Consider the following 24,593-nt stretch of genomic DNA (forward strand, 5'->3'; position numbering starts at 1 on the left):
AATATATTTGTATCACATTAAGGTGCTTTGAAATAATGCATATTTGAAATCTTCCTGTTTTTCCATGGTCAAAACCACTATACATGTATATGCTAAGGAACGTTCCTTTGGCAACGTTTAAAAACTGAATCCCAAGTATTATTATATATAATAGGAAACTTTTTGGGGGCATAGTGAAAGTCTGAACCATGAAGCAAACTTTCAATGGAGTATGTTGAAAGCTTGAACCATATGCAAACTTTCCTTAGGGCATGTTGAAAGCTTGAACCATATGCAAACTTTCCTTAGGGTATGTTGAAAGCTTGAACCATATGCAAACTTTCCTTAGGGCATGTTGAAAGCTTGAACCATATGCAAACTTTCCTTAGGGTATGTTGAAAGCTTGAACCATATGCAAACTTTCCTTAGGGTATGTTGAAAGTCTTAACCATGAAGCAAACTTTCAATGGAGTATGTTGAAAGCTTTAACCATATGCAAACTTTCCTTAGGGTATGTTGAAAGTCTAAACCATGAAGCAAACTTTCCTTTGGGTATGTTGAAAGCTTGAACCATGAAGCAAACTTTCAATGGAGTATGTTAAAAGCTTGAACCATGAAGCAAATTTTCCTTAGGGTATGTTGAATGTTTGAACCTTGAAGCAAACTTTCCTTAGGGCATGTTGAATGTTTGAACCATGAAGCAAACTTTCCTTAGGGTAAGTTGAATGTTTGAACCATGAAGCAAACTTTCCTTTGGGGTATTTTGAAAGCTTGAACCATGAAGCAAAGTTCAACTTTCCTCAGGGTATGTTGAATGTTTGAACCATGAAGCAAAGCTCAACTTTCCTTAGGGAATGTCGCAAGTTTGAACCATGAAGCAAACTTTCCTTAGGGTATGTTGAATGTTTGAACCATGAAGCAATTTTAAATTTCCTTGGAGTATGTTGAAAGCTAGAACCATGTGCAAACTTTCAATGGAGTATGTTGAATGTTCGAACCATGATGCAAAGTTTAACTTCGTTTGTGTTTACAAACTAAACCAAGATTCTATATCCAGCTGATGTTGACAGACTCAAACAAGAATGTTCATACCTAGAACCACACCAGCCCTAGTATATATAGAAACACTACTGTTTGGTGGCCGATTACACACTCACTGTTATACAGGGACTGAAAGGACAGTTTCTGCCCATTAGGTTCTGAAGATTTGCCCAGGTTTGGCAGGTCTGTGGGACGACTGAGACGTTGTACGACTGCATTCTCCTGTAGACGACGCTCCATCATTATCTTCTTGCAGATATCACGCAGGCAGTTGGCGATTTGTCGTGCAGGTGTGTCACAGCGGAAAACATGACACATGTGTTTCTTAGTCTGTTTCTCACGGGCCACGTATGCAAAGTCCCTGGAATATTTCAAATCAAACTTATGACCAAACATTTTTTTTAAATACATGAAAATTCTAACAGCAAATTTAAACTTTAAACAAATTCTTTCACAACTTAAGAAGAAATTTCCATATACTGTTAAACAATAGAACACCAAATCTGATTCACTTACTTTAATTATCCAATTAATGAATTATCTTTAAATATTCAAACTTGAAAATAAACAGTTACATGCCAGGATTTATTTCCCTGCAATTGATATATATTATATTTATCTGTAAATGTCTACACAAAAATGGCAAATTTTCTTCAAGCTAACATGATAGAGTGACAAAAATTAATTATAGAAAAAATGAGAGAGAAAAACAGAAAGAAAACAACACAAATTGAATATATATTGGAAAAAAACATAAACATACCGACCAGTTATTGTACAAAGAAAATATGTCTATATCAGACTTCTGAACTAAACTGTACACTACATTAATGGTCGGATATCAACTTTATTACAGACTACCTATCTACCTGGAATATACAGTACTGTACCCCGGTATATAAACGTATACAGTACAGTACCCCGGTATATAAACGTATACAGTACAGTACCCCAGTATATAAACGTATACAGTACAGTACCCCGGTATATAAACGTATACAGTACAGTACCCCGGTATATAAACGTATACAGTACAGTACCCCGGTATATAAACGTATACAGTACAGTACCCCTGTATATAAACGTATACAGTACAGTTCCCCGGTATATAAACGTATACAGTACAGTACCCCGGTATATAAACGTATACAGTACAGTACCCCGGTATATAAACGTATACAGTACAGTACCCCGGTATATAAACGTATATACAGTACAGTACCCCGGTATATAAACGTATACAGTACAGTACCCCGGTATATAAACGTATACAGTACAGTACCCCGGTATATAAACATAACTACGTACAGTACCCCGGTATATAAACGTATACAGTACAGTACCCCGTATATAAACGTATACGTACAGTACCACGGGTATATAAACGTCTACCCGTACAGTACCCCCGGTATATAAACGTATCCAGTACATCCCCCGGTATATAAACGTTAAACAGTACAGTACCCCGGTACTTAAGTATACATTACAGTACGGTATATCAACGTATACAGTACAGTACCCCGGCTAATATAACGTATACAGTACAGTACCCCGTATCTAACCGTCTACAGTACAGTACCGGTAGATACGTATACAGCCAGTCCCCTGTATTAACGTATACAGTACAGTACCCGGTTATAAACGTATACAGTACAGACCCCGGTATATAAAAACGTATACAGTACAGTACCCGGATATCAAACGTATACAGTACAGTACCCCTGTATATAAACGTATACAGTACAGTTCCCCGGTATATAAACGTATACAGTACAGTACCCCGGTATATAAACATATACAGTACAGTACCCCGGTATATAAACGTATACAGTACAGTACCCGGTATATAAACGTATACAGTACAGTACCCCCGTATATAAACGTATACAGTACAGTACCCCCGTATATAAACGTATACAGTACAGTACCCCGGTATATAAACGTATACAGTACAGTACCCCGGTATATAAACGTATACAGTACAGTACCCCGGTATATAAACGTATACAGTACAGTACCCCCGTATATAAACAGACTTCCTAAATACGGTATATTAATGGCAGGAGCTATTTTGCAGCTGTCAGTCTGTCCTATCCTGTTTAATACACAAATCAAAAATATAACATAGAACACCCCTAACCAAACATCTTATCAGTTCTAATATTAATCATGGACATTACGTAAATTTCACTTAATTTTTGTGCAGTCAGAATTATTTGATCAGATTCAGGTAAATCACTTCACAAGAAAAATCAATATTATTTAATTTCATGTTAAGTACAGTACATTGTGCATGAAATTCACACCATTCCTCTCCTATGATTTTGTAATGTTTCAGGAAAACCAAGCTAGCCTGAAGCCATTTTTTATCAAATAACACCACTTTTTGTTTGAATGTTTAATATTTAGAGCATTTACGGAATTGCATTTTCATAGACGACTAGACATATACGATATAAAAATTATGCTATATTTGCCACTGATGACTACAGAACAGCCTAGAGCTAGATACCGGCTGTAGTCCATCATATACATTACCTCCCCTAAAGCCTGGAGTTTTATATGACTACGATACAACAAACCCAATTCTAGTCTCACTTGATGATGAAATTTCAAACTAATTACATGAAATGCCTGAAAACATCTGTATCAGGCAGTGAGCTAAACTTTACTTTTTATGGTCGATATGTGAATTTGTTATGTTGCAGCTAAATGGAACATGATGAAATAGCCTAATGGCAAATTTACCCTAATGATTTAGTGCTGTATTTTAACCTGCTACACTGACACCTGTATAATCCAGACGCCTGTCACACAGATCTTCTATAACATCAGAACTCTGTATAAATCTGTATAATCCAGACGCCTGTCATACAGATCTTCTATAACATCAGAACTCTGTATAAATCTGTATAATCCAGACGCCTGTCATACAGATCTTCTACAACATCAAAACTCTGTATAAATCTGTATAATCCAGAAATCTGTCATACAGATTTTCTACAACATCAGAGCTCTGTATAAATCTGTATAATCCAGACGCCTGTCATACAGATCTTCTACAACATCAGAGCTCTGTATAAATCTGTATAATCCAGACGCCTGTCATACAGATCTTCTACAACATAACTCTGTATAAATCTGTATAATCCAGACGCCTGTCACACAGATATTCTACAACATCAGGACTCTGTATAAATCTGTATAATCCAGAAATCTGTCATACAGATTTTCTACAACATCAGGACTCTGTATAAATCTGTATAATCCAGACGCCTGTCACACAGATCTTCTATAATCCAGACGCCTGTCACACAGATCTTCTATAATCCAGACATCTGTCATACAGATCTTCTACAACATCAGAACTCTGTATAAATCTGTATAATCCAGACGCCTGTCATACAGATCTTCTACAACATCAGAACTCTGTATAAATCTGTATAATCCAGACATCTGTCATACAGATCTTCTACAACATCAGAACTCTGTATAAATCTGTATGATCCAGACGCCTGTCATACAGATCTTCTACAACATCAGAACTTTGTATAAATCTGTATAATCCAGACGCCTGTCATACAGATCTTCTACAACATCAGAACTCTGTATAAATCTGTATAATCCAGACGCCTGTCATACAGATCTTCTACAACATCAGAACTCTGTATAAATCTGTATAATCCAGACGCCTGTCATACAGATCTTCTACAACATCAGAACTATGTATAAATCTGTATAATCCAGACGCCTGTCATACAGATCTTCTACAACATCAGAACTCTGTATAAATCTGTATAATCCAGACGCCTGTCATACAGATCTTCTACAACATCAGAACTCTGTATAAATCTGTATAATCCAGAAATCTGTCATACAGATCTTCTACAACATCAGAACTCTGTATAAATCTGTATAATTCAGACACCTGTATATTCAAGACATCTGTCATTCAGATCTTTTACAACAGCGGAACTTGAATGTATAAATCTGTGTGAGTGATCTTCCACTTGATTCCTCAAGGAATGAAGCCACTACAGCACTGACAAACTTGGGTGTTATGTACAGGAAACCAATAGTCCCCCCTGTTTCACCAGTAGGGGAATAACAAGAGGCACAAGGGGCTCGTAGGGGACTAATAAAAGGGTGCAGTGGGCTTGTTGCAGGACAAAGAAATGGCAGGTATGAACATTTCTACTTCACTGTAATGGACATTGGTTGGCTTATTACTAGGATATGGACATTGGTTGGCTACTTCACTAGATATGGACATTGGTTGGCTTATTACTAGATATGGACATTGATTGGCTTATTACTAGGTATGGATATTGGTAGGCTTATTACCAGGTATGGATATTGGTAGGCTTATTACTAGGTATATGGATATTGGTAGGCTTATTACCAAGTATGGACATTGGTTGGCTTATTACTAGGTATGGACATTGGTTGGCTTATTACTAGGTATGGACATTTCTACTTTACTGTTTTGGACATTGATTGGCTTATTACCACGTATGGACATTGGTTGGCTTATTACTAGGTATGGACATTGGTTGGCTTATTACTAGGTATGGACATTGGTTTGTTTATTACTAGGTATGGACATTTCTACTTTACTGTTTTGGACATTGATTGGCTTATTACCACGTATGGACATTGGTTGGCTTATTACTAGGTATGGACATTGGTTGGCTTATTACTAGTTATGGACATTGGTTGGCTTATTACCACGTATGGACATTGGTTGGCTTATTACTAGGTATGGACATTTATACTTCACTGTTTTGGACATTGGTTGGCTTATTACTAGGTATGGACATTGGTTGGCTTATTACTAGGTATGGACATTGGTTGGCTTATTACCAGGTACAGACATTGGTTGGCTTATTACCAGGTACAGACATTGGTTGGCTTATTACCAGGTACAGACATTGGTTGGCTTATTACCAGGTACAGACATTGGTTGGCTTATTACTAGGTATGGACATTTATACTTCACTGTTTTGGACATTGGTTGGCTTATTACCAGGTATGGACATTGGTTGGCTTATTACTAGGTATGGACATTGGTTGGCTTATTACAAGGTATGGACATTTATACTTCACTGTTTTGGACATTGGTTGGCTTATTACCACGTATGGACATTTCTACTTCACCTAGCTAAATATTACTAGGTATGGACATTGGTTGGCTTATTACCAGGTATGGACATTGGTTGGCTTATTACAAGGTATGGACATTTATACTTCACTGTTTTGGACATTGGTTGGCTTATTACCACGTATGGACATTTCTACTTTACCTAGCTAAATATTACTAGGTATGGACATTGGTTGGCTTATTACTAGGTATGGGGTTTAATGCCCGTTACGATGTAATCACCTCCTATTGGAGCTGTGAATTTACAATGGATGATGGTTCATAATTAGAATTAGGTCTCTGGGATTTACAGTAACTAGAAATACTCTATCCTGTTTTAATTATCTGTTCATGTAGATATAACTTAATGTAATTGTATAATACAGTAATGCCACTGTTATAATAGTGATGATAAAAAAATAATAAAATATAATAATTCCTAACTATTTTCTAACCCAGAAACATGACTACACCAAAGACCAGGCTTATACAATTAGTTTTTATTAATCATCTATTATTACAAAAGCCATGTTTTCTTTACAAAATTGTACAACAGAGGAAATTGTATTTAAGAGCATTCTGAAAAAAATCTAATATAGAGAAATTAACAAAAAAGCTGACAATATAGAAAGACATTAATATTTGGTGTGAAAAATAACAGATCTCAGAAACTGATTTTAAAATAAATAATAAAATAACCAAAAGTGAAATTGGACAAAAATAGAACACATTTATTAGATTCCAATACAAGGTCTTTCAGACAAAAACTCAAAACAAGGGAACAAACAGAAGTGTGTCGTAAGCGATACATTCAAGCCAACCATTCAAAATTAAATTTCTTCAAAATGTGTCCTTAATAAATTTAATTTAGCATCTGGAAATGTGTGCCCAATATGGCTGATTGGGCTCCCATGCCGGTCTTATTCATGCTTGCTAATGTGATAAGAGATATGAGAATCTAGTTCTGGGCGAAAGCTGCATACAACACTAAACACTCAACCGCTCAGTTCTGACACGGATTGACGACACAGCGATAAAAAGGTGACCAGGCTTTCTGATCTATTTACCTTTCTCTGTCAACCGAAAGCGCAAAATTGAAGACAAGGACAGACATTACAAGTTAGTCAACAGTATAACGCCACCAGCAACAGTACAGCTGGCACCAAGGGAGACAAATCTTGTTATTTACACAATACAATCAAATTAGTGCAATTAATCTTCTGAAAACTGCAAAGGTATTGCTTTTCTAAGCTTTCTAGACGCCAAACTTTTGCAGTCTCCTTAAACATCAAATTAAATTCTAGTCTGGAAGCATTTCTAGTGAAACAAGCTCTATAAACGTTATATACCAGTTTTTGTTCCAACGCGGTTATTATAATCATTTCAGATAAATTATTTCTTGAAGAATATCAAAATCTTACTTTATAACATACATTTAATTAACATTTTGAAAAGATAGCATGTTGACAAATTGACAACTGACACAGTGAATTTTATATATTTGTACATAATGATATTACTTAAAATGTCTATTTAATTAACACATATATCAGTAAAAATCCTGCCATTTTGTGACTGATTATGAAATCTTGGACGCTCATAAAATATGCTAACTGTAAAACATTTGAATTACTTTTGGAAACATTTTGAAGGTGAATTAAAAGATGCCTTAATATGTTTTCTCCTGATAACAGAAATGAGATTGAACGGTTGTAATGCTTACCTGCCATTATCACGGCCGACCCCCCAGACCCTGATGGACTGGATCGGTTGTGAGTTAAGCGTGGAGAAATCCTGGGTGTCCACCAGTCTGAGACTGTGCCGATCAAGGTCCAGGTATAAGTCCTTACCCTGTCATCAATCAGTGATATCGTGTCATTTCAAATTTGATAATGGCCTCGATATAACATTAGTTATGACCTTTATCAAGATTTTTGACATTGAAATCAATATTTAGCTATACATTTGTAGATCCTTAATTCAAAAAGAGGTTGTTCAAAAGTGTTTATTCAAGGCAAGGTCATCTCCATTTGTTCTGCATCTATTCATATCAAGAGTACAATTATCCTAATACAAACCTATCACAAAATAATACTCTTGATTTGATAATGATATTGGTGTCTCATAAAACATTATAACTATCAACAACAGACAGATCAATGTCTTCAGAGATACCAAAGTCACATGCTTACATCTCCCCAACGCCCGACCACATCGTTGATATCGTTACGCCCAAGTGACAGATCAACAATACATTTGTTGACCGCCCTGCTGCTCCTCTCGGGGGTCAAATCCTCCTCGGCAATACGCACCCATCCCAGGGACCGTACGGCGAACCGCATGGCCTTTTCCGCAGGAGGCTCAGGGGACTGAATTTGGAGATTCCCAGAAGAGCTACAAATACACATAAATTTTGTTTCATTATACATTGTAGTATAGATACACATCAACCACATATACAACAGGCAGATTTCTTTATTTGCATTATAATGTACTTGTAGCAGAGGTGATGACTTGGTCCTGGTTAGTAAAAATACCAGTTATGTAATATAGCTACACTGATTCCTTATACTTGGCTACTAATTCCCAATTACATAGCTATCATATACACCAATTCTTTGGTCACGATACAAAATAAAAGGCCATTGAACTGTTTGAATATCAGACAGCAAGAAGAGGCGATGATGACTGAGAGACAGAGTCGTTTGATTGCCATCGTTCTGGAGGTACAAAGATTCCTCCGATTGATTTTTTATCTTCTACATTTATTGGCTAATCCCCCACACTGGGAGGTAAGAATAAATAAACACAATCTAAGGTCTCTGTCCCATAAAAGAATGACAAAATAATGCCGAGTTGTTGTAATATGAGACATTGCCCCCAGGTTCTGGTCTGGTGCCAAGTGGACAGTACCAGGGACCTGTAAATCTACAAAAGACATCTCTACAGACATATCTGTAGGATTGTATCCTCCATTACCAGGGACCTGTTAATCTACAAAAGACATCTCTACAGAAATATCTGTAGGATTGTATCCTCCATTACCAGGGACCTGTAAATCTACAAAAGACATCTCTACAGAAATATCTGTAGGATTGTATCCTCCATGGATAGATCAGTCGTTCATCATCAACAAATGTCATGAATACAAAACATAATGTAAGATAGTGTAATTTGATTACAGCTGAAATATCTAAATATTTACAAAAACGTAAGATATCTCTTGTATACTTAAATTATAATTATAGAATTTGGAAGAAATAACTAGTGCTATAAAACACGCTATTTTCATATTTTAGCTTAAAACTTTATATTACTTTTGTTTTGTTTTCATCACATTTCTTTTTTCTATTTTTTTTTTTTTTTTTTTAATCTACAATGTATATCAATTACCTGTAATATCATAAGGAATTCTATAAATATACAAGTATAATCCTGTGCAATAATGCTCTCTAAAGACTGGCAAAAAAACCCAAAGTAAACTATTTATTTTACAATAATTGCGACTTATATCAATCACGCTTAGTGGCCCAGATAATAGGGCACAGGGGGTCTTACTGTGGGAAGAAAGTGGAGAACCTGGAAAATGACCACATGATCAGGCAGGTGACCCCATATCTTTACACAACCGATCAGGGAATCAAACTCCAGCCATCTAGGTGGAAGGCAGGTGTATTACCACAGTGCCATCCAACACCCTGGCAGGTTAGAATCAGGCTAGATCAGTTAATGTATGATTCCCTGATGAATAACTATGACCCCTTGATGAATGACTATGACCCCCTGATGAATAACCATGACCCCCTCATGAATGACTATACCCCCCTGATGAATGGCTATAACCCCTGATGAATGGCTATAACCCCCTGATGAATGGCTATAACTCCTGATGAATCACTATAACCCCCTGATGAATGACTGTAATCCCCTGATGAATCACTATAACCCCCTGATGAAGGACTATAACCCCCTGATGAATTACTATAACCCCCTGATCAATGACTATAACCCCCTGATGAATGACTATAACCCCTGATGAATGACTATAACCCCCTGATGAATGACTATACCCCCCTGATGAATGACTATGACCCCTGATGAATGACTGTGACCCCCTGATGAATGATTATGACCCCTGATGAATGACTATAACCCCTGATGAATGACTATAACCCCCTGATGAATGACTATACCCCCCTGATGAATGACTATGACCCCTGATGAATGACTGTGACCCCTGATGAATGATTGTAACCCCCTGATTAAAGACTATAACCCCCTGATGAATGACTACAACCCCCTGATGAATGACTATAACCCCCTGATGAATGACTGTGACCCCATGATGAATGACTACAACCCCCTGATGAATCACTATAACCCCTGATGAATTACTATAATCCCCTGATGAATGACTGTGACCCCTGATGAATGACTGTGACCCCTGATGAATGACTATAACCCCTGATGAATGACTATAACCCCCTGATGAATGACTATACCCCCCTGATGAATGACTATAACCCCCTGATGAATGACTATAACCCCCTGATGAATGACTATACCCCCCTGATGAATGACTATAACCCCTGATGAATGACTATGACCCACTGATGAAAGATTATAACCCCCTGATGAATGACTGTAACCCCCTGATGAATCACTATAACCCCCTGATGAATGGCTGTATATGATAACAATGAGGTGTATACTCACAGGGACTGGAGAGACTTGGCAGCATACTGAAGGGCGTGGCCCTCAAATGTCTTTAGATGTTCCTCTGTGTTAGAGTTAATACTGGAGGGTGTGGACACCACCGAACTTGTACTCGTTCCCGACAGGGTGCTCTGTTAAACAGCCATGTTTGACATTTAAATTTTGTTCACATAAAAAACATGGATAAAATTGCACAAAAAACAAATAAGCAAACGACGAAGAAAATATTGAGTGCTTCTTGGCAGCAATCGAGAAACATTTATTACAACACTATGTCTCTCTCCTGGCAGGGAGAAGGATAGCATACAAGTATTACATTTTACTTTTAACCTGAATGATGATTTATCGAGATATGATGACCAATATCGACTTCCCATGCCATAACTGTTTTTTTACATTTCTGTATCAAAACTATAACACAGAATGATAAAGGTACGATCACATGTTATTTAAACTGCACCTTTTACTCCATATTGTTATTAACCACAATGTCATAAATATCGGATCTTTGATACACAACATTGCACATGCACTCTTTGCAACTTGGCGGATATGTGTCCGACAAATCTGATTAGCTGAAATTATGTCACAGAACACTTTCACGAATGTGCACTACAATGTTTTATCTTCATCTTAAAGTGCAATTTGATGTCAAATAGAATAATACGTGATCGGATATAGACCAATCAGCATCTGATACAAAACTGAAAATGTAATAGTACATTATATTATATATCTCTCTGAGCAGGGAGGGGGATGTGGAGAATAAGTCGAAGGTAACACGTGCCTCTTCCTGAAGGATCATCATCCGTGATATATTTTTATTGTACTGGGTGTATACACCGGTACAGACATGAATTTAGCTGAGAGAGAGAAATCCTTTTTATACACAAGAATAAAGTACCCATAAAATCCTAAATTTAGACATCCACCTTAGTTCTATTCTAATCCAGGGAAAATGTCAAATATCCCTAATTATTGCCCAAGTAATTATTTCGGAGATAAAATACAGTTTTTATACTGGTACAGAAGTTGTCATGATATTTACAATAATCACCTCTGCATGGAATCTACAATAGGACACATGGGTTTACATGATCCCCTCAAGGTTGTAAAAATGGTAACTACAGATTAAATCTCAGCAAATGGCACGCTTACCAGAATAAGTCCTCACAGACCATTACATTACCTAAGGTGCTGTAAGCAATTGTTTGAAAGTGATACTGTCAATATTTAATTACAAAATTTTGTCACTGAATTCAGGCAATCACATGACACTGGAAGGGAAAAGGTCGCATGATGCTGTTCATTATAAAACATAGCCTGCTTGGTGTCTTCGGCAGTATGCTTCAGTGAGGTAGCACTATAAATCGGCAAAAGTTCCGGCCTATCACAAGGAGACTTAACACGAACATACCGCAGCCTCCCAAAACACACATACGCACTCACCACACGCATGCATGTCGCACGCACGGGAGGCCATTTTAAATTACCTTAGCTGTTAATAGGACATTAAACAAAATAAACCAAACTAATGTATATTAGAGATTTACTACATCATATTTAAGTCTTGTAACTCTATAAGGCCAATGACAACATTTCCAAGCGCTTAATAACCAGTTATTCAATTTCATCCTGACCTCATTTCCAAAATAATAACATATATGTTCCTGATTTTATGCATATGGAAACAGAGAATAGTCCCCAAACTGAGGTCCAATAGTCGTTAACTCATAACCCTACATTACAAATCACAATTAATACAAGGCTAGTTAGTGATCTCCACCTTCTACCTGATAAGAGAACCACTCCAGAGATCAATATACACGTACATATATTTATTACATTTTTACCAGTGAAATATCAAAAATTATTTATTCTATAAAAGTGATATTTTTCACTAGTGAAAATATCACTTTTGCTGATTTGACCAATCAAATTAATGATTAGAAAATACCAAAATAATTGACCAATCAGAAAGCCTGACATATATGTCAGCACCTGGACATGGGGAACTACTTTCTTTAGGGAACTGTAGGCCTAGTTAGCATACGGGGTAGGTTTTTCGTTGATAAAAAATGTAATAAACAGAATATCTAACGGTGTCTTCAGTAATACCAAATATATTTCACTCGTGTGGCTAATATTTTGATATTTTTCACTCGTGCGCGCAGCACGAGTGAAAAATATCAAAATATTAGCCACACGAGTGAAATATATTTGGTATTACTAAAGACACTGTTAGATATCCTCTATATATTTCTCAGAACAAATTTAGCAGAGAACCTGGAAGAATGGTAATTTGTTGACAGATGGTTTGTATACTTTTAGAACATCTACACTAAAACAGGGGTGTCCATCAAAGATCTTAACTATCATTTAAAGATCTATGACTTCTTCTGCCACAATGCACTCTAACTGAATAAAATGCAAATGAGATTCAAATGATATGTAAATGAGATTCAATGTATGCTAATTGTGTGAAAATGTTAGGGCTTTTGAACCCAAGAGAAAAGACTGTTTAATGAGCGTACTGACCACGGCTATGAGATTTAAACAGTAATTTCCTGAAGTCAGGAAGGAAATGTCAAGTTATGTATAGACACGTCACCAATGAAAGTGTCGCGTTTTAATTCTACCATTCAAAGCCATGTAAAACAAAACCAAAGAAAGGAATCAGCGGTAAATACAATAAATAACCTATAAATTTATATGAATCATTTGTAAAACTAAAAAAAACGTTCCATGTAATATCATAATGGCAAGAAATATACTTAAAAATTTATATAAATATAAATATTTATATCTGATGTGAACTTATAAGGTCGAAATTTACATTCAAATTCACGGAAAACTAAAGAAAGCCCGTAATTTGTAGAAACACAAAAACAGGAAGTTAAAATTTTTAAACTCACACTTGTAATGACTTTCTTGGTGTCTTAATGTGGATGCCATTATGCTAAATACTCTGAATTACTTGTTTTAATATTGGAATAAAAGATGGTGCAATTCATCACCAATTCCAAAGAATTCCTAAACAGTAGTCCTCAGATGAGGTCATGGATCACGCTGGCTCTCCTAAAACATGTACTTTACTGCCTAATCCCTTTACATGGAATGTTCTAGGTGACAGCTGCAGAGTTTAAAAGGGGTGGTGATTTACCATTGTCACAATCATATGTGACAACCTGCTTTAAGAGGCCAATGATACATGTGTATTCAGCTTTTAAAACATGACTGTGAGTGGTATTCCTAATAAACACAAGAATTCCATCAAAGTCGATGTGTTGCCTGTGCCAAACGTTGGGTGATTACAAGAGTTATTGCATGGAAACAGATTTCCTATTTATAGTTACAGTGACCTTGTCCTTTGACCTTTGAACCAGTTAATCCCATGCAAGCACTTGTGGTAAGGAAAACTACATTTAAATAGAGTTTGATGAGCCGAAAAGAATGTGACTTAATCATAAGGAAACAAATGTTTTATTTTAGTAACAGTGTACTTAACCTTCAACCTTCGGACCTAAAAAGCAATCTCAAGCAAGCACTTTTGGTAAGGAAGATCTGCATGAAGTTTTGAGTTTGATTGGCCCAAAAGAACTTGACTGACATGGTAAAACCAAAACGTCACCAGTTTCTATGCATGCACAGAGACAACAGCACTACTGGCTAGAGACAAATGTTAAGTTAACCCTTATCAAAATACTTACAAATGACCTGTGACCTTTCAACTTCAAGTTCATAATCACCAGAAAGAAAGAACGATGACATGGCCTCCTATTAGAAAGCAAAACTAATATGCCATCCTTCCTGAAGAGAATATTATTGATAATTTAAACCTAGACAAAATAAGGTAGCTATAGTCACTGATGGCCATCTGATGCTGCCGTACACCACTCGGACGTCATCATGCAATGTCACCGCTGACTTTACGCCTCGAATGTCGTGACAGCAAATCACGGAGTAACTTCAGTACAGGCAGGGTCACTTGAAAACTTTAAAATTTCACTCGTTAACTAATTACTCAAAAATAAAATTAGGTCTTAGGGAAATCAAAGGAAACAACACAAAGGCCCCATTATAATGCTAATTCATCATTGGTAAAAACTCTCCCAGCTTGCTGCACTATTCCCATGGCAACGTCTCCAATTAAATGTCTCCTCTTACACATGATATCAGACAACGATCTGTATTATATCAATTCCACTAAAATGGATTACAAAATACATTTTTATAGAATTTAAGAAAAAAGTCAAGTGCTAAGTACTCTACATTTATTTTTAACCAATCTGATCCAGGATTACTTCAGTATGTGCATGACAAAAACACTTAACTATCAATGACCCAAAAACTGCTCTTCTCAGCAAACTCCAATATCTCTGTGGCTTTAACCAAATACACAAAATTCCGATCCTAGATCAGTGGTAAAACCGTTTTCCTTGAGAATACATTAATTTTTGGTTTGTTGGTTGAAAGTGAGTTTGTATGTGGATGAGTCTTTCGTATTTGAGTATCATGCCGGACCAGTATCTGAGAGCTCACGGCTGTACACCAGAACCTTATTGAAGGAATTTCTGGAAGAGTGTTCCATACAGTCTGACAAAATTTTCATCATTACACATTTACATTGTTTTCTATGCAAATGTATATGTACAACCAGTCAGCAGCAGTAACACGGGAACAATTAACATTCATACTGCTGTGAATGCCACAGGTACACATGTGCTAGCTGTTTTGATATATAATGGACGTTATAGGTGCTGGTATTTGGTCTGTTATTGTTTTTCATGGTTTCAATACATTCATCATATGGTAAGTTTAAATATTCAATTGTTTTCAGTGACATTCATAGCTATTTTGAAAGGAATTCTCAAGTTGTACGGAACAATGAAGTGAAATAAAATCAATTGTGCAAAAGATATACCAAATAAGTTTTTTATTCTTTTCAAACTTAACAGAAAAAATGACTTCAACTAGAAATCCTCACATTATATGAGGTGGTATACGTACGCTATCACTGTTGACAGATATTGATCTCAAGGTCGTTGGTTTGGTCTCCGGTGGGGCAGGAGACGGTGGCTCCCTCTGGATGGTTCCACTCTTGACGTGCCAATAGTACGGTCCGTCTTCATCTGTCAATCACAACACAAGTGACGTGTAACATCTGAGCCACTAAAAGCTAATTGCATTTCAATGTCCATGGAATGCCTAAGGACTGTTCAGAGAGTAACGCCACAGACTTACTCTGTGTACTCGCCTTTCTAACCAACAATTCATCAATGTAATCATTTTCTCCCATTTCCATCCCATTATCATGTTTCCAGTAGAGAAACATTTCTTGGAAAATGTTCAAAAAAATCACAAAATGTCTTGTATTAAATTTTCTGATGAAGATTTTTGAAAAAAAAAACTTTTGAAAATATAACTGTACATTTTCTTTTGAAGTCAGATCGGTAAATCTTTCTCGATGATAAATGTTTCATTGCTATATGTGGTCACTGGATTCCGTGGAGCTTTACTTACTCTGGTAGTACTGAATAGAACATTCTATCACAAACAAGATCAATAAATAACCCTCTTTAATATTTCATAAACCAGAATTTTATACTTAATGTCTGAACACAGCATCAGTGCCAACTTCTTCAACTTTATTTAGATAACGAATATTTGATTTCCTTTTACGGAGAAACAGCGACTACCGGACTGTTTGCTCTGTCCCTTGATATTTCCGTTCCATTCAAGCCCTCCACTAATCTAACATGTCTGATAAATTTACAAACTATACGAAGGGTAATCTGTGTACTATGGAGACCCTTGATTGCCACCACTGGCATCAAAATACGACGCTATAAATGCCACTCCCCACACACCTATCCAACATTTCTCTACATGATTAAGCTGAATTTGTTGGAAAATGTAAAAATATGACTTAAATAAAAAGTGTGAGCGACCAGAAATGTCTTTGTATGGAAAAGAGTTTAAACAATAAAAAGTAAATTAAAAAGTAAAAATTGTTTCCTTTCTTCAAGATTCAAAACAAGAGCAAAACACAAAAGAAAGATCTAAAAATCAACTAAGGCCCAAAGTCAGTTTAATGGGAAACCTAGTAACACACACTAGCAGTATTCTTAATTAACAAGATATACTAAGTACAGGTGTTTTAAATCTTGCGATCTGAGGTAAAAATGTAATTCAGTTCTGCTCCTAACAAGGCTCATTCAAGGGCTACAACTCTGTATACATAGCAGGGAAGTCCACTTAAAAGCAAGGTCCCTCTTACACTGGGTTTGTAACCTAACTGTGGCTATTTGAGAGCCACTCTCACACTGGGTTTGTAATCTAACTGTGGCTATTTGAGAGCCACTCTCACACTGGGGTTGTAACCTAACTGGCTATTTGAGAGCCACTCTCACACTGGGTTTGTAACCTAACTGTGGCTATTTGAGAGCCACTCTCACACTGGGTATGTAACCTAACTGTGGTCATTTGAGAGCCACTCTCACACTGGGTTTGTAATCTAGCTGTTTAAGTCTTTTTGTGAATGGTCTCTTTCTTGGACAGGAAATTCAACTGATATGTTACAATTCTAACATCATCAAAGAGTCGTTTATATAGATCTTAATAAGAAAGTCTCTCATTGTTGCTGCTTTGAATTACATGTAAAACAGGTATTTAATGACCGCCATTAGACAATGTACATGGTCATCATAATGGTAGACAAGTCGTTGAGAATGGCGACACTTTTATACTAAATATCACATTTGTGCTTACATGCCCTTTATTCAAATTTAGACATGGACCTTTCAATGAATGATGGAGGAACATTAGCATGTGATATTTAAAATGATTTCTATAAAAATATCAGAAAAACTCACATCATGTAAAATTCAGGTCTGTTTTTTTATGAATTATGCAGGGATGTTACTTAAGGATGTTCCATTTGATGAAACAGTCTCTTGTGCAAATGGAACCCATTAAAACAGGTCAATAATTCAAACTATATTACCATGGCATGTAGAAATACAGGTCTCTTTATACCCAGCACAGTATGTTTGCCTCGCTGAGATAGGATGTTCCTACATGCAAAATGGTTGTAATTTCTCATGATTTTATTGGCATGCATTACCTTCCAGACATATCAATGCCACATATTCATCACTGTAATGTTGTATATGCAAAAAGCCAAACAAGTATAATTGAATTATTATTGATGGCACTGAATCAATAAAATTGACAACAACAAAAAAGAAGATGGAAAAAATAATGAAGATCAATAAATGCAAGTTAAATATGGGAATCGTAATAAGAGAAAACGTGACGGCAATACATTACTGTTAATAAAATATGGGAGTTTCTTATCAAAAAGCACATAAACAATATAATGGACATGTTCATAAAACTTTTCAATACATTTATACTGATAAACTTCACTTATGTTTACAATAAACAACCTTTATTATAACCATCAATGTTTACAATAAATGTTTATTATAACCATCAATTATGTTTACAGTAAAAAACATTTACTATAACCATTAATGTTTACAATAAAAACCTGTATTATAACCATCAATGTTTACAATAAAAACCTGTATTATAACCATCAATGTTTACAATAAAAACCTGTATTATAACCATCAATCATGTTTACAATAAACAACCTTATAACCATCAATGTTTACAATAAACAACCTTTACTATAACCATTAATGTTTACAATAAAAACCTGTATTATAACCATCAATCATGTTTACAATTAACAACCTTTACTATAACCATCAATGTTTACAATAAACAATCTTTACTATAACCATCAATCATGTTTACAATAAACAACATTTACTATAACCATCAATGTTTACAATAAACAATCTTTACTATAACCATCAATGTTTACAATAAACAACCTTTACTATAACCATCAATGTTTACAATAAACAACCTTTACTATAACCATCAATGTTTACAATAAACAACCTTTACTATAACCATCAATCATGTTTACAATAAACAACATTTACTATAACCATCAATGTTTACAATAAACTACATTTACCATAACCATCAATGTTTACAATAAAAAACCTTTACTATAACCATCAATGTTTACAATAAACAACCTTTACTATAACCATCAATGTTTACAATAAACAACCTGTATTATAACCATCAATGTTTACAATAAACAACCTTTACTATAACCATCAATGTTTACAATAAACAATCTTTACTATAACCATCATTGTTTACAGTAAACAACCTTTACTATAACTGTCAACAATGTTGACACTTAAAACCCGGTATTATAAAAATGTTTAATCAAATAAGCAGATCAGTAGTTAACGAGAAAACTGCTGGTAGAGGTCAGGCCACAGGTTTGTCACAATGTTGTCAATTGATAATTCCTTTGGGAATTCGAAGAAGAAGGAAATTCAAAGTGATTGACAACGGGAGAGACAGAATGAGTGACATTGCATTCTCGCATGGAAACACGAGGGACCAACTCTTTTGCGTAAGTCGGACAAAATAAAAATTTGACTCAACAGAATAAGAAGACAATTAGAATTTCAGAAAACAGCTGGAATTTGCTGGTATAACAACCATTTGCTTTCACTTCTACTTTTACTTGATGACTATGAAGACTTACCTTCACACTTCTCCCACCCGGCAGGAAGCACTGTGGTATCCTTGTCGTTTTCCTGCCAAAGAGAACAATACTAGTATACTGACATGGTTTAATTGTATGATATATCGACTGACAAAGGAAACCCTACATCTATTACCACTACATAACCTCAGTCACTGCAGTACCTAAAATAGTAACCATGACGACTTACTATTGTATATACCCGACAGTATCTAAAATAGTAACCATGATGACTACAGTACCTAAAATAGTAACCATGACGACTTACTATTGTATATACCCGACAGTACCTAAAATAGTAACCATGACAACTTACTATTGTATATACCCGACAGTATCCAAAATAGTAACCATGACGACTTATTATTGTATATACCCGACAGTACCTAAAACAGTAACCATGACGACTTACTATTGTATATACCCGACAGTATCTAAAATAGTAACCATGACGACTTACTATTGTATATACCTGACAGTACCTAAAACAGTAACCATGACGACTTACTATTGTATATATCTGACAGTACCTAAAATAGTAACCATGACGACTTACTATTGTATATACCTGACACCTCAGTTAAGTTGTACATTTGTAGCACTTTGGCCAACAAAATTATCTTCCTCAATTCAGATGAAACTTTCAATCCACTCAACAGACAAATGATCTCACATAAATTAATATTGGCCAGTTTCCCTAGATGTCAGATAACTTTTTGTCTCTTTAAATTATTCCTAGATATCTTAGAATCATATTTTTTATCATACTGTGTTACATTACTTATGAAGGAACTCGTAAAAGGAGCATTGCGGCCAGGTTCGAGAATTTGTTGATTTTAAATTTTCCTTCGGAATGACTAAAGCTTTCATTATCATATATCCACTAAATACATTAATCTCATATTTACATCTATTTTGTTTCTAACTTTGGCTACTATGTCCAATCTAAAAACCCTAGTTGTAAGAATAACTCTGGAATAGAAATTGTATCAACTTGAAATATAATTCCCTATCAAACGACTGAAGACATCAACTTATTTGACATTCAATGCCATACCGCCATACAACAAAGTACATTCAACAGACTTATATCCCGTAGGTCAGACCATATCCAAACTGAACTCAGAAATACCAACCAGAAATACTCTCCAGTACACTACACTGTATCAAGTTGCCTTTCCCCCCTGATACAGATGTGACATGGAATACTTGACACAGACGTTATATAATGAATTCATCATGTTTAAAAATACCAGAAATTTGAGTCCAAATCAGATGAGAATTGCCTACATCATGAGTATAACAATCTATGTATATTTCCTACAGTATTGATCGTTTATATCAATTCCACTTCTGGCATTTTAACCATACATATTGACCTCGTATATAATTCCTCAATAAGTATTATTATCGCTCCCAAACTATTAAATCATTTCATTTAACACAGTTCCTCATCTACTCTAGGGACCATTTCCGATCATTCAGTTGTATATCATACAACAATTCTTTCCAGTTATATAGGTTTTTTGTCTATTAACTTAATTTTACCATCCAAATCTTTCTTATTGATAAATTATGAGGCATTGAATACTGAATTTAGTTGGTGATATTCGCTGGGGATTTAATTTCGCTGTATTCCTGGTTATTAGATTTAGAGTGGAAAAAAATACCCGGCGAATATTTATATTTAAATAAATGCATGAAAATGTTTACTACATAATGTTACAAGGTGTAATTGCATGAAACTTATTAACTGTCAACCAGTTCCGACTCGAACAAGCGACTCAAACAATCGCAACATATTAGCTCCATGAAATTTAACGACAATATGTACGGTGTAGAGAGTAAATCATATTCAATGTACAAGTGCATCACATGACAGAATACCGACTTCCTATTGGCTACAAATATGGGTACTACGAGGCAATAGTGCCCACTCATCTGGGCACTATCAAATTTGGTGCTAGATCGTTTGGTTTGTTTTTGTTTAACGTCCTATTAACAGCCAGGGTCATTTAAGGACGTGCCAGGTTTTGGAGGTGGAGGAAAGCCGGAGTACCCGGAGAAAAACCACCGGCCTATGGTCAGTACCTGGCAACTGCCCCACGTAGGTTTCGAACTCGCAACCCAGTGGTGGAGGGCTAGTGTTAAAGTGTCGGTACACCTTAACCACTCGGCCACCGCGGCCCTGTGCTAGATCGTATGTGAACCTTTAATATTGTGACATCACGTCATTTCTGGAAGGTTGATGAATATATAGCATTACAATAGAAAAATTAATTAACGTTTCTGATGAATGGCTCTAAAATTAAATGTAAAATCTGTGAAATAAAATCAAACTTTGAAACTGTTTCAAAAAGGATTTCAAGAAATAACATAATTTATTTTATCGTAAGTCTTTTTTTATTTAGTTGATCAGTCACTGACAGTCTGTCTGTCTGAATTATCATTGGTATTGTACTTGAAAAAGACTGTCTGAAATCTAAACGTACTCAGGAGAACGTGATTTGACATGGCGCCTGTCAGGCAAAATGAAGAATGAGATCAGTGACTGACGATTAAATGATTATCAAACACTTTCCTTGTAGGGTCGTTATTTTTCGTACTGACCTTGTCCAGGATATTTTATAGACCTAACAGTGAGTTTGTATTACCTGTATCTTGGGATATCTTTATTACAAGAAATCCAGCCGAGTCTGAGCAGCCATGGCTGACACTGACATCGAAGTAATCTTCAACCAGACATTCACTTGTCTGTGTTTCTGGACAGTCTAATACTAACATATACCACCAAATGTCGAGGAGGGTCGTAAAATTCCTGTATCTCCCTCAGAACTATCACTAAAGAAGTAACATTAAGATTTTCCAGACCAGGAATATCTACTATCAGTTCTCATCCATGGAGTTAAGATCAAAGATTGTGTTTTATTTAGCATCATTAACTTATATCAATACCTACTGTATAGTTTTTATTCCAACAAATGCTTTCTACACCTGCAAGTCTCATGGCTTGTACAACCAGCATTTACAAAAGTACTATGGCAACTGATATATTGGTAACTTGAAGCTAAAAAAGAAATGTATGTACTTCATTAACACTCACGAATCGAGTGTGATGACAGTATCACTAGCGATATCTAATTAACATGACATATTATACTCTCAAAATTAACATTAAGTTTTCACTTACTCATGAAGGCTATCTCACATCAACTAGAATTTGAAAAGGTATTGGTCCAATGTTTGACCTTGACATAACCTCTGGTCACAGTTGAAACCTCTGTGTAGTACTCCTATCTGTAGCCATTTCTCTAGACCTAACCTCTGTGTTGTACTCCTATCTGTAGCCATTTCTCTAGACCTAACCTCTGTGTTGTACTCCTATCTGTAGCCATTTCTCTAGGCCTAACCTCTGTGTTGTACTCCTATCTCTAGCCATTTCTCTAGACCTAACCTCTGGGTAGTATTCCTATCTGTAGCCATTTCTCTAGACCTAACCTCTGTGTTGTACTCGTATCTGTAGTCATTTCTCTAGACCTAACCTCTGTGTTGTACTCCTATCTGTAGTCATTTCTCTAGACCTAACCTCTGTGTTGTACTCCTATCTGTAGTCATTTCTCTAGACCTAACCTCTGTGTTGTACTCCTATCTGTAGCCATTTCTCTAGACCTAACCTCTGTGTTGTACTCCTATCTGTAGCCATTTCTCTAGACCTCACCTCTGTGTTGTACTCCTATCTGTAGCCATTTCTCTAGACCTAACCTTTGTGTTGTACTCCTATCTGTAGCCATTTCTCTAGACCTAACCTCTGTGTTGTACTCCTATCTGTAGCCATTTCTCTAGACCTAACCTCTGTGTTGTACTCCTATCTGTAGCCATTTCTCTAGACCTAACCTCTGTGTTGTACTCCTATCTGTAGCCATTTCTCTAGACCTAACCTCTGTGTTGTACTCCTTCTGTAGCCATTTCTCTAGACCTAACCTCTGTGTTGTGCTCTATCTGTAGCCATTTCTCTAGACCTAACCTCTGTGTTGTACTCTATCTGTAGCCATTTCTCTTAGACCTAACTCTGTGTTGTACTCCTATCTGTAGCCATTTCTCTAGACCTACCCTCTGTGTTGTACTCCTATCTGTAGCCATTTCTCTAGACCTAACCTCTGTGTTGTACTCTATCTGTAGCCATTTCTCTAGACCTAACCTCTGTGTTGTACTCGTATCTGTAGCCATTCTCTTAGACCTAACCTCTGTGTTGTACTCCTATCTGTAGCCATTTCTCTAGACCTAACCTCTGTGTTGTACTCCTATCTGTAGCCATTTCTCTAGACCTAACCTCTGTGTTGTACTCCTATCTGTAGCCATTTCTCTAGACCTAACCTCTGTGTTGTACTCCTATCTGTAGCCATTTCTCTAGACCTAACCTCTGTGTTGTACTCCTATCTGTAGCCATTTCTCTAGACCTAACCTCTGTGTTGTACTCCTATCTGTAGCCATTTCTCTAGACCTAACCTCTGTGTTGTACTCCTATCTGTAGCCATTTCTCTAGACCTAACCTCTGTGTTGTACTCCTATCTGTAGTCATTTCTCTAGACCTAACCTCTGTGTTGTACTCCTATCTGTAGCCATTTCTCTAGACCTAACCATCTGTGTTGTACTCCTATCTGTAGCCATTTCTCTAGACCTAACCTCTGTGTTGTACTCCTATCTGTAGCCATTTCTCTAGACCTAACCTCTGTGTTGTACTCCTATCTGTAGCCATTTCTCTAGACCTAACCTCTGTGTTGTACTCCTATCTGTAGCCATTTCTCTAGACCTAACCTCTATGTTGTACTCCTATCTGTAGCCATTTCTCTAGACCTAACCTCTGTGTTGTACTCCTATCTGTAGTCCATTTCTCTAGACCTAACCTCTGTGTTGTACTCCTATCTGTAGTCATTTCTCTAGACCTAACCTCTGTGTTGTACTCCTATCTATAGTCATTTCTCTAGACCTAACCTCTGTGCTGTACTCCTATCTGTAGCCATTTCTCTAGACCTAACCTCTGTGTTGTACTCGTATCTGTAGTCATTTCTC

The 24,593-nt window shown here is 36.2% G+C and overlaps 1 protein-coding gene across 4 annotated transcripts in view; it reads right to left on the reverse strand.

Annotated features, from left to right (window-relative positions):
- Positions 1-24,593, reverse strand: part of LOC117329509 (protein Fe65 homolog) — a 178,566-nt gene that overhangs the window by 15,003 nt on the left and 138,970 nt on the right. For 3 of the 4 annotated variants that reach the window (XM_033887474.1, XM_033887472.1, XM_033887475.1), the window contains 7 exons: positions 19,524-19,575; positions 15,887-16,008; positions 10,877-11,007; positions 8,353-8,554; positions 7,884-8,011; positions 7,228-7,233; positions 1,137-1,381 (listed from right to left, as the gene is read on the reverse strand). In XM_033887474.1, the coding sequence (XP_033743365.1) occupies positions 1,137-1,381; positions 7,228-7,233; positions 7,884-8,011; positions 8,353-8,554; positions 10,877-11,007; positions 15,887-16,008; positions 19,524-19,575 (886 nt within the window). The remainder of the gene's footprint in view (positions 1-1,136; positions 1,382-7,227; positions 7,234-7,883; positions 8,012-8,352; positions 8,555-10,876; positions 11,008-15,886; positions 16,009-19,523; positions 19,576-24,593) is intronic. The other variant, XM_033887473.1, reaches the window with a different exon arrangement.

Source organism: Pecten maximus, chromosome 6 (genome assembly GCF_902652985.1).
Source record: "Pecten maximus chromosome 6, xPecMax1.1, whole genome shotgun sequence".
Lineage (NCBI taxonomy): Eukaryota > Metazoa > Mollusca > Bivalvia > Pectinida > Pectinidae > Pecten > Pecten maximus.